The 12,398-nt window shown below is 36.9% G+C and overlaps 1 protein-coding gene across 2 annotated transcripts in view; it reads left to right on the plus strand.

The window, feature by feature from the left end:
• Positions 1-12,398, plus strand: part of ITGA4 (integrin subunit alpha 4) — a 222,109-nt gene that overhangs the window by 188,503 nt on the left and 21,208 nt on the right. For both annotated transcript variants that reach the window (XM_010991496.3, XM_031451757.2), the window contains 2 exons: positions 9,364-9,513; positions 11,481-11,557. In XM_010991496.3, the coding sequence (XP_010989798.2) occupies positions 9,364-9,513; positions 11,481-11,557 (227 nt within the window). The remainder of the gene's footprint in view (positions 1-9,363; positions 9,514-11,480; positions 11,558-12,398) is intronic.

Raw genomic sequence — 12,398 nt, forward strand, 5'->3', positions numbered from 1 at the left:
AAACACTCACTCCCAAACTGATCATCACGTTCCTTGCATTGGTCACATTTTATCATCTGAAGCAGTGCCAGGTCTTTCTCATTAGGGAATGGTGTACTTCATCGGAAAATCTATTGTCACAGAAAAGCCAAACTCTTCCCGGGAGCCCTTTCTGGGATTTCAAATAGCAGCCTCAGCTTAGACCTTAATTTTCCCTTAGATACTTATTGCAAGCAAATGCAAACAAGCATCAGGGCTATTAAATGCTAAGAGCAATAATCCCTATGCTGTTTCCTCATTTCCCTTAGCAGTTTTTATTGTTGTGCTAGAGTAAAGCTATTAGATGGTTGAGAGCCAAAGTATAGAATGATATTAGTGTAACCATCTTTGATATGGCAGGGATTAAAGAGCTTTTTTTTTTAAGTCTACATACTTGATTTTACTTAGATTAATCAATTTTAGAGACTAACATTAAAGCCATTTTAAAGGCAATAAAAGGACCAATATTAGACATTCACAAAGAAACACGTTTTGTTGAATTTGTTTAAATGGCAGCAAATTGATCTGATTTATTTAGTCCTGTTTCTTGGCATTGTTCCTATGATTAAGGGTTCATCAAAATTGTACACTTGCATCAGAATGAATTTGTACTAGGAGTGACATTTTAGCAGAGGTTTCTGCATTAGTTGCATGTGTACGTGTTGCGTTACCATGGTAGCGACGACAGCAGGTTACAGCCATGACTTGGGGCCATATAGTCACTGTCGTACAAAAGCACTTAGCTCTGGGATTGGTACATAGTAGGGACTTTGGGAAAAAGTGATTGTTTCTTCCAATATATATTTTTTCCTTCCTAAATTACCTTGCTTTGGTTTGGAACATTTTTAAATCACAAATAGTAAGTCAAAAGGCAACATCTGCCCCTGCAGCAAACCCAAGGTGAGTGTAAGAACCGTGGAAGCAGCTACCCAGCCTTGAGTTCTGTCAGCGAACTCTGTTACTTAGGAGGATATGAAAATGTAATGAGTGCATTTTCCACCCCCACCAGCATGGTACCCGAGGCATTCAGAAACAAAATTGAGCTGGATTGTTCCTTTGTTTTGTAAAATGTGTCCAATGTCAGGAGTGTTAATATGCGTGTGTATTCTGTCTCAGCACCCCTTACACTGAAATAAGGTGACCCTTGTTAGTTAAGTGCTCAGGCCCACAGGCTCCACTTCTCCATCCACTCAAGTAGTGTCATAGATACTGAATATCTTCATTGTGTCAGGTTCCATTTAAGACATTAGTATAGATCAGCGACTGAGGCATAAAAAGATTACCAGCCTCCGAGAGCTTATAGTCTAGTGTGGTGAGAGTAAAAATAATGTAACAAAATGTACATTTTATGTTATCTTAGAAGAAGATATGGGTGATAGAAAAAGGAAAGGAAGGCTGAGTACAGGAAATTATGGAGCACTGGGGAAGGAATGAAGAGCACAATTTTAAGTAGGGTGGTCAGAGTAGGCCTCATTCAGAAGGTGACATCTGAGCAAAGTCTTGAAGGAAGTGAAGAAGTTAACTGTGTGGATATCGGGGGCAGCGGTTCTCAACTTCAGCAAGCAGCAGCATCACCTCTAGGGCGTGTTTAAAGCACAGATGGCTTGGCCCCGCCTGGAGTTCTTCATTCAGTAGGTCTCCAGTGTGGCTAGAGAATTTGCATTTTTGTAAAGTTCCCAGGTGATGCTGATGCCATGGGCTTGGGAGCTGTACTTTGAGAACCCCTGGTGCGGGAGAGGAACATAACAGAAAGAAGAGCTAGGTAAAGAAGCCTCGAGACAAGAATGTGCCTGGTTATTTTAGGGAACAGTGTGGGTGGAGGGCAAGGATGGCTGGAAAAGTGAGCAAGGGGGAATGTAGTAGCAAAAGAGTCAGATCACATAAGACCTGTGACTTTTTCTCCAAGTGAAATGAGGCTCTGCTGTAGACTTTTGAGCAAAGAATTGGCATGATGTGACTGAGTAATAAAAAGGAATACTCTGCCTACAACGTTGAGACTAGATGGTAGATGACCACATGTTGACACGGGGAGAAGATACTGCAGTGAGCCAGGTGAGAGATGATGGCTCCAATGAAGCTGGTGGCAGTGGATATGGTAAGAAATGGTTGAAGACAGATCCTGCACAATTTGCTGACAGATTGGATGTCTAGCATTGGAGAAAGCTTCCAAGATGACTCCAGGGTCGCTAGCCCAAGCAACTAGAAGAATATAGTTTCCATCAATAGTACAAGGGAAGCAACTTTTGGATGGAGAATGTTGGATGTCAGTTGTGCGCCTACTGAGCTGGAGACACCTGTTTTACTTTCAAGTGTAAATAGCAAGCAAGCATTTGTATACACCCATCTGGAGTCGGGGAGAGACATAGGACTGGAAATATAACTTGATGCCTCTTTGGCACATTGATGTTTCAAAAGCCTTATGAGATGGCTGAGCTCACCACAAGAGGAGAAAAGAGCCGAGGTCTGTGCTCTTGGCACCACACCATGAAGAGACTGGAGAGAAGAGAAGAGAAGGCTTACAGAGGAGGTGAGAAGGACTAATCAGCAAGGAAGAGGACTGAGAGCTTCTGGCATTCTGGAAGTGAAGTGAATAAAGCAGGGCAAGGACAAGGGCATGGCAGTGTTTCAGTGCTGCTGCTTGGTCAAACACAGTGAGGGCTGAGAACTGACCAGTGGGTTTAGCAATATGGAAGCTGCTGGTGATTGTGACAACAGCATTTTGGAGTAATAGCAGTGGGAAGAGGAATTGGAGACAGAGTGTAGGTCATTCTTCCACAAATTTTTACTCTGAAGAGGGCCAAAGAAAAGGGGTTGGCTGTCAGTAGTTGATAATAGAAGTGGAGTGATCATTTTTTTTAAGGTAGGAGGAATAGCATGTTTTTGTGCTGATGGCTGTGCTCCAATAGAGTGAAACATTTATGAAACAGATGAGAGGAAAGAATAGTTAGAACAGAGTTTTTGAGGAGGCAAGAGGGGTGGGGTTAATTAGACAAATGGAAGGGTTGATTCTAGATAGGCACATGGGTGGCTCATTTGTTTGTGTGTTTGCAAATACTGGGCAGACGTGGTCAGGAGGACTGGAAGTTCTCTTCGGATCACTTTAATATTCTCAGTGAAGTAAGACACAGCGTGGTTAGCTTCAGTGGGAGTGGGAGACGTGATGTTTGGAGTTTAGGAAGGAGATGTGAAATAGTCTTCTGGGAGAGCGGGAGAGTAAGGAAGTGCAGTCTGGCTGTGAGAAGCATTAGGCTCTAACTTGCTTTGTGAAGTGAGAGGAGTCCGAATGGTTGTGGTGTTTTCCGGTCACACTCAACCTTACAGGTGGGAGTGGTTGAAGTTACCGCCCACCAGGGCTGTGGTTTGCCAAGGGAATGAAGCAAAGGAGGAGCAAGAGAGCTGAGGAGTGTGCAAGGGAAAGGTTATATTGCTCGCCATTAAGACTGAGCGGGGTAAGGAGAGGAGAGAGGACATCAAGATGGAGGGTGAGGGACAGGTGACGGTTGAATTGGAGGTTCCAGAGGGATCAACAAATTGTTGGAATTGAGTATTAAAGAGAATGAGCCAGAAAGATCTCATCAATATTACATCAAGTAAAAGCCGTTGAGGACCCGAAGGTCAAGAAAAAACTGAATTTTGTTTTTATTTTCGCTCGTAATCCCTTAACGACCTCACATAAATGCAAGTCTTTCAACCTACTTATATTTTAAAAACCTATCACATTCTTTGATGGTAGAGAATTTGGCTATTGAAAAAAAAATCCAAGTCTTATCTTAGAAATGGAGCGTCTATTAAGTCTTTCTCTTTTAATCACACATTCTCTAGTTTCATGTATTGGATCTTCTTGGAATAGAGGAGACATTTTTAACAATCTAGTAAGTATCATGTCACTAGGATATACATTTGCTGGTATATTATTTTTTCTGAGACTATATGGTCATTTATCTGGTTGGTAAGCACATCAGTTTTTGCAAGTTTACTTAATTTACTCATGGTTAAAATAGGTCTCACACAAGATTGTTTTATGTGAATGGTCAAAATTTGTTCCTTAGAAAGTAGGAAGGGAGAAATTATTTTTTCCTTATAAAACTCCATTTTTCAGTTGTTTATAATTATGCCAAGCTTCAATTTTTGCTATTAGAGCCGTAAAATTATTAGATGTTACGAAAGAAGAATCTAGAATTTAGAGGTGGGAGTTCATAAAAGGTTTTGATGATATAAGGGAGAGGGTTAATTTTTTCGTGCTTTGTAGTGTTTTATCTGCTGAAATTCCGTTCTATTAGACATCACTTTTCCTTTTATGAAAATGTCTCCGCATCCATGTAAGCATATTAAAATAAATCTTTGTCTTTATTATCTTCAGGTGTATGGTTTGATTAGATCTTAGAGATTTCTTAGGACAAGATTTTAGGACAGGGGATAATATTGAGGCTCTTTTGATTTAGAGAAACCCAATCAATAATTGGCAGCAGTTTTTAGGACTGTTGGAGCAGCCACGGTAGTGAGACTTCCCTTAAGGATTTGAGAGAAGGTATTTCTTGATTGATCTGGATGGAGGCTCTGCATCAAAATACTCACTCATGTTTGAGAAGAGAACAGGGATGCTACATTGGGATAATAAATGAAGTAACAGGATTCCCTTCCTGTCCATAGCATTTCCAGTAAAAGCTAGACATACCTAGCTTAGTTATCAGGCCAGGAATGCCTGTCCCTGTTGGTATCTTGAGATCCAGTGAGTTCAGTGGCCTTAGCATGTTGTATAAAATCATGAAATCAGCCTGCCTGTATTTAGTAGATTGGTTTATTCTTTCTTTCCCTCGATTTCTCTGATTTATGGATTTTGGATTTCTGAAAAAAAGAAATTTTATTTTGTCACTTCTAAAACCCATCTTTTTAGTAATAACTGCAAAAATGATTGTGCATTTGATTAGTAAATACATCTATTTATATTCAGTTTGCTTATATTTTAAGCTGTTTAAGCATGTAGTTTAATGAAGTGCCATTTACTCCAAAGTAGTTATATTTCAACCACAGCACACTATGGGCTGATCCATGAACGCATACATTTCTGCTGAAAATCTAAGTACAAACAAACTGTATAACTGTACTGCTATTATGGTATCCTAGAAATAGATGGATTATTCCAACATATGTTAATTCTTTGTTGGAATGGCAAGGTCCTTGAAGACAGGAGGATATTATCTTTTCAATGTTTGTATTCTTCTTAGAGCTAACACAACTCATTATATAGGGCCCCCAGTCAATCAGTATTTAATAAATTTATAGATGATGTCATCTCAGTGCCACTTAAAGAATTCTGTGAGGGAAAATCAGAGAATATTCTATTGGCATAATGGTTAGGGCACCTGTTTTTGAGGTGTTGTCTTTTCTCAGAAGTTATAGTGCCAGATGTTGGACAGCTCACCTCTGAACCAAGCTTACTAGATAAAAGCGTTACAATTTCACGTGGCCTTGCTGGCTTGGATTCCAGTCTGTGCCTCAGTTTTTCCCTTCTCCCGCCCTAACCCATTCTCCACAGCGACACCAGAGGGGCATTTCCAAAACCCACATCTCATCATATTCCTTGCTTAAAATTCTTCTACGTAAGAACCTTCCCATCCCCTTTCAAGTGTAGATGAGGTGTCCCCCTCTTCTGTACTTGTATATGTGTGTATCAGAATCCTCACCCCCCAACCAGATGTGTGGATTTATGGGTTATAGACTCTGACGGAGGAACTGACTTTCAGCTTTGTATCCCCACATCCTGCCTTCTACAGAGAGACCCATGAATAGATATCTTCACATGTTTCTTTATACCTCAACATCATTTTTCACTCAGTAGTATATTATAAATATTTCTGGCTCCATCGTTGAAATAAATCCCTTCACTACATAGATACAGGAGGAGGGCTGGGCCTGCCGCTCAGTTCTCAAGCTGGCCACAATACAGATTTCTCTGAAAGTCAAACAAGAAGGCAGGCTTTGTTATTTCAGGCTTGTGCTAATTTGCATGCTTGTGGGTGCCCTGTTTCATGTAATCGTCCATTAAAATGTGGCATGGAATCTTCATTATTTTTCATATAGAGAGCCCATGCCCATCCAAATAAAAATCTTAAGCAAATCTACCTTTTCCCTCCTAAATATTAGTCACTTCGAGACAGTTTTGACATCATAGCTTTTGTCCTCAGGTGGAGCTGTTAAAGTTAAATAAGTGCAAATGTCTGTCAAATTCAGTTTTTGCAAGAGTGCACGTACATTTTATACATTGTGAGAAAAGCGTAATTAATAGCTAATTAGGATAATGAAAGTAATATACACCAGATGTAGAGAAGACCTTGTGGAAAATTAGTATGAATTAGATAACATGTGATTTGGTCAAAGCAAGCTTGTTGAGAAGAATTAAAAACAGTGGACATGTGGAGGGACAATCAGTAGCTGTCTAGCTCCTACACCTAGGGAATAATTTAATCAAATTTGCTATTGTAATACTCAGGGCTTCAAGCTGTTCCGTTTTCACAAGTTGATAACTTGGGATTTGGGTCCTGATTTGCAGCATTCCTATATGGTCAAGGTTTCGGGTTGAGATGATCACTTATCAAGTAATCTAATAAAAACATCTCCATGTGTGAGGATGGAAAAGCCACGAGAGATCTTGAATACTCTGACTCATACTCCCCATCTTCCAGGTACCACTTAATTAATACAAGTCTAACACTTGTATTAGTAGAAAATGGAGCTCACTTTCTGTTTAGTCTCCATTGGTTGGCAATAATCTAATTTTCCTTTTTTTTTTACTCCTTCCAGATAGTCACCAGAACTTACAAGAAACTGAAATTCTGTAATTCCTTGGTTGGCTTATATAGCTACATTTTGAAATACTATACACATAGCAATTATAATATTTAACATCTACAAAGACCGTAACACTTACCAGGCATTGTGCTAACCGTTTTACATACATTATGCCATTAATTCCTCATAATAATAAGATGTAGATGTCATCATCATCATCTTTACTATTATTACCATTTTCAGATGAGGTAATTGGTCCATAGACAGAGTAAGTAATTTCCCAAAGGTTACCCAGATAACAGGTGATGGACCTGACATTTGAACTCCAGTACTTTGCCTTCAGACCACTTGCTTTTAACCATTATACATGTACATTAATAATATTGTAAATGATGGGAAGAAAAAATTACATCCTTTTTTAAAATAATTACATAAAGACACAGAATAGGTGTAGTCTTTTATGTGGTATGTCATCTTTATTAACTTACTTTAATTTTTATCAAAAGTTACTATGGATGTAAGTAGCATAGCAGTAATCTGTGTGATCGGCATTTTTTTCTTCTATTCATTAGTGATTATTAATTTATGAGCTTGGGAAATCTGCTTTTAGGCAGAAATGTTTAGGCCATATTCCAATTCTGAAATGTCTAAGATAAATAGAAACCCAATGACAGACACTAAGAAGTCTGTCGATTACAATGTCATGGATCTACTCAGGAATTTGCCAAGCATAAATATAAACCTCATAAATATAAAACTCAATTATGGTTAAAATTAATATGTCTAGTCCCAATGAAAACCCTTGAGTTTCTTTCTTTAGTGGTCAAGAGGCACTTTGCTAAATCTGTTTTTTAAGACGAGAAGAACCGTAGATTGAAACGGGCATGTGAAGTCGAGTCAAACCAAGCTTTACATTTAAATTGTTAGTATGGAAGACAAAGTGCGTGACCGATTCTTCAGATATCTTCTCAGTATAGTAACAATTCTAATACCGAGAAAAAGAAAAACTGCATAGTTCCTGTGTAGGTGGACTGTATCTGCTGACTGAGAAATGCCCTCTCAAATCCTGAGATTATTTCTACTTTTAAGTGCTTTTGTGCTTAAGATACTTGTTTTATAGATTTGCCATCAACATGTCACGCAATTTAAATTGTCAACTGAATTCTGTTATAAATCCTCATGGATTACTTTATAGTAAAATCTTATTTGCCTGCCCTCTTAGATAAGGAGAAAAATGAGTCTGTTTTGTTCAGTATACTTTGAAAGTCTCCTTCCTGTCTAGTCAGGGTTACGAGAAGTGCTTTCTAAGAGATGCTATGTTTTTTATCTTACCTGACTTCCATACTTTTTTACAGAGACTTGGGATTCTGGAAACCTTTATTTAGTGTCATGCTTCTTCAACTGAATGGCAAACTCTCTCAAAGTTACTTTTTTGTCAGTTGTTTTACTGTTTGAACATATGTGTCTTAGAAAATAATTATAATAGGAATATAGTATATTCCCTTTTAATGAGACGCTGTTGAATAATCAAATGAAATGGTGAAATAAATTTTAAATTCATGGGAAAATGTTTTTAAAAGAGAAAAGTTATGCCTGCATGTAGAAATAAAGATGAAAATATATGAATTGACAATCAGTGTAATAAACTCAAAGATTGTTTCTTTTGGAGCAGAGGACAATAAATTTTAGAAATCTCATCACTCAAAGACTTTTTGATTACATATAAATAAGATTAAGATTGATAAATGCTGGGTAAAAATTAGTAAGATATTAAACTTAAAAGAATGTCACACAGAGCAGAATGGAATCCAGATAGGTTATAATTCTGTGTAATTGATAAATAAATCCAAGAACTCTTTGTTTGTAAAGTGTAAAAGCACAATAAACGTAGAAAAACTGTAAGAACAAATAAGAAATTTCAGTAAAAATTCAGTAGGACAAAAGATTAAGCATACAAAACAAATAATTTTCTTATATGCGATTCATAACCTGTTAGAAAATATAACTGTGAAAGGTCCATAATGAAAAGCAAAAAAAAAGATATGTTTCATAATAAACATGAAATGAATCAAATCAAATCAAATCGTTACTGAGAAATATAAAAAGAGAACTTGAATAAGTTGAGAGAGCTGTCGGATTTCTGCAAGTCTACTACAGGGAAATGTTAAATAGGATAAAATGATTAGCACTTTGAAATGACTTACAAAGAGTTATAACGGAAAACACTTATGTTAGAATGTCAAGTTATGAAGAGTATGCATAGAAAATAACAATAGAAAATATGCCCAAATGTAGACTTTTATAACTATTATTGGATGGTTATAGTTTTTCATTTTTAATACATTTTTTGTTTTTTTCTAATAAACATGAATACTTTTGTATTGTGCAAAAATATACAGTTCAATTTTTTAACAATTTGGATTAAAAGGTAAGGGTTTTCTTTGACTTCCATATGTTGTGTTTGGCCTTATGTAGGAAAGGAGTGGATTTATATATATGTATTTTATTTACATGCTTTTTTTTGTTATTAATTCATACGATTTTAAATTTCCTTAGAAAGACGTGCGGGACATCCTCACCCCAATTCAGATTGAAGCTGCTTACCACCTGGGGCATCATGTTCTCAGTAAACAAAGTACAGAGGAATTCCCACCACTTCAGCCAATTCTTCAGCAGAAGAAAGAAAAGGACATGATTGAAAAAACAGTAGGAATATTTTACTTTATTTGAAAAATTATGTGACATATAACTAAAGAATTTAAAAAAAAATATTGCATAGTTCTGGGGAAATGAACTCTCTCTCTGAATCCTTTTAAATTTTTTATGAATTTGTTTTAAAAGAAGATTTATATGTCTTGTTTTCCATTTTTCTTTGTTTTTTATATTCTCTGTGGGATATTGAGCTGAATACTTTTAAATATGCATTTAGTCATAGCAGTGTTTTCCCATATACATAAGATGTTTATTTTCTCTCCTCCATGCCTCGCCAGTGAAGAAAATACATTTCTAGAGAGCTCTCATAATGGAAGTGAGTTGCATTCATGAGTTAGTTATTCACTGTCACCATGTGTGTGCAGCTTATTTTTCTTTCTCATTTTGTCTCTTTCTCATTTTGTCTCCCTCTCACTCACCCTACCCACAGATACACTCATGTCCTGTTAGTCAGATTTTACTCATTTATAAACATGTGTATTTATGTTACACAACAATTTCTCTTTTTAAACTTAGCTGTATGCTATTCAGCCACATCCCAGGATCCAGTTGGATTTTGAGACAGATCCTGCATTCTAACCAGTGAACTGCTTTTTAAAATTTATCCCAAAATGTATCAGTTTCACTGATGGTGTTTTTATTCCTGGGAGTCCAGTTGTTCAGACTTTCACTGTCCAACAACACAAAGACAGCCAACAGGATGTTTGGGGGCATGGTAAAAGCATTCGTTAAACCATTCACTAATGGCACACAGACTGCAAAAGATGAAAGGGACATTTCAAGGTCTACTTCATATCCTGTCCAGACAAAATTGCCCGAGTCACTTTAAGATATTTGAGCTTACAATCACCACTGTCTGGTCTATGGTACTAGATCAAATGAAGATAATAACTTAAGATCAAATACCCTCTGTACCCTTGTATGAAAGTACTAATGGAAGTCGGGTTTTTTTACTCTTCTGTTGAACTTCAGTTTTCAGCGTCAACTACTTTTAAGTGTCTTTACTAATGAACGTCTCAGTATTTTAAGTACACAAGTCAAAACCTCAGCAATTTGAGTTATATGAGAATAATCTACATTTTGACTCATAGAACAACCTACTTTACAAATAAGAATAGTAGAAAAAATTGTGTCCTTAGTCAGCTAGAGAATGACTTGCACGTTCCCTGTGCTCCCCCCGGGTGTAGACAGTCTCTGGTCTGATGTGCCGTTTGACAGCACTCTCCTCACTCCCAGTTTTAGGAGCCTGGCTCCTTTTCTGACTTTCTAGGTTTCTTTTCCACATCTCTCCCTCTTTCACCTGTTCCTCTCAGCTTCCTCTCTTTGAATCTCTCCCCGTTTTTCTCTTTGTCCAGCTTATTACACCTCAGGGCTTCCTAGCTACCTTGTAGTATCTCTGGGTCCTATTAAAATGGTCAGAATTCAGTAAATTCTGGAACCTCTTGATAGACTGTCATGTAATTTTGTCCACCATCTCCTTAAAGTAAAATTTCTAGATTTTTATATTTTATTATTTTCAGCAAATATAAAATCACTGTTCTACCATCTGAAAATTCAGTGTCATGCTTACGCATATTAAGTGGGCTCAAACTGCAGCAAATTGAGAGGAACTCAATGAAGAAACTCTTAGCAGCACAGGGTTTAAACACTACATTGGTTACTACCATAGTTGGATTAAACTTTTGTTACACAACTATTATGAAAGAAAAAAATTTTTTTCACTTAACAAACTTAGGCTTTAAATATACTCATTGGGGAAACTTGGTTTTTTTTTAGCCCTGGAATTGTTTGTCATTTGAATCTACTGATGAATTCTCTTCAAAAGGGATAAAATAATTATCAATTTGACATATTAATTTTATTTTTTCTCATGTATTGTAGCTGTTTTATTCTTTAAAAAACATAGAAATACACCCACTGATTGAACTGAAATAAACAATACTGTCATATTTAATTTCCAGATAAACTTTGCAAGATTTTGTGCCCACGAAAATTGTTCTGCTGATTTACAGGTTTCTGCAAAAATTGGATTTTTGAAGTAAGTGTAGTTTATTCTCTGTTCTTAATCAAGATGGGTAACTGGTGTGTGCATGTGGGTTCTAAAGAGAAAGGGACTAATAACTAGTCCTTTGGGGTTAGCATTTACAGACCTGGCAAAGAACAGCATTCTGCTGACAGAGATTAAGTGATCTATACATCATTCACATAATTACACACCCAAAGACAATCATTTTTTGAAAGAATGAGAGTATGTGAGCACCATAGTTTTTTCAAGCATGTTTTGATCTTTTATTGATAACTCAGAAGATATTTCAGGATTTAACTATGCTTTGGGTTATTGTTATTGTAATTGTAGTTATAGTTTAGACATTTGTTAAGTGCCTGTTTAATAGAGTTTTGGTGGCAAAATGAGCTAACCTTTACCATATAATTCTTAGTATTTTATTGTCCAAAAACTGGTTACATAATTCAGACTGATGGACAAAACAAAGAAATCCCTAAATAAAAATATGACACATTTGAAAAGGAATAAACCATCTTGTTCTTATAAATCCATAGACAGGAAACAGGAAAAAGAAAATACATGTAATGTGCTTAGAACAGCTCACACAATGAAAACCAGATAAATGTTGATGGCTGTTGTTACTTTATGATGAGAAATAAACCATTGTAGTTTTGTATCATGTCTAGATCCCCTGTATAGAAATTGTTCGGCATGTCAGAGGGAAGATGTGCAAATGAGGACTGGAGAGAGAGAACCCACACTTCAGGCTAAGAGCTGGTTGTATGTGGAAGGTGAAGGTGGCAGAGGAGGAGGCACCAGTGGCAGGGCAGGAAAATGGGAGACTGTTCTGGGGAGGTCAGGATATAAAGGAGCA

Source organism: Camelus dromedarius, chromosome 4 (genome assembly GCF_036321535.1).
Source record: "Camelus dromedarius isolate mCamDro1 chromosome 4, mCamDro1.pat, whole genome shotgun sequence".
NCBI classification, from domain to species: Eukaryota; Metazoa; Chordata; class Mammalia; order Artiodactyla; family Camelidae; genus Camelus; species Camelus dromedarius.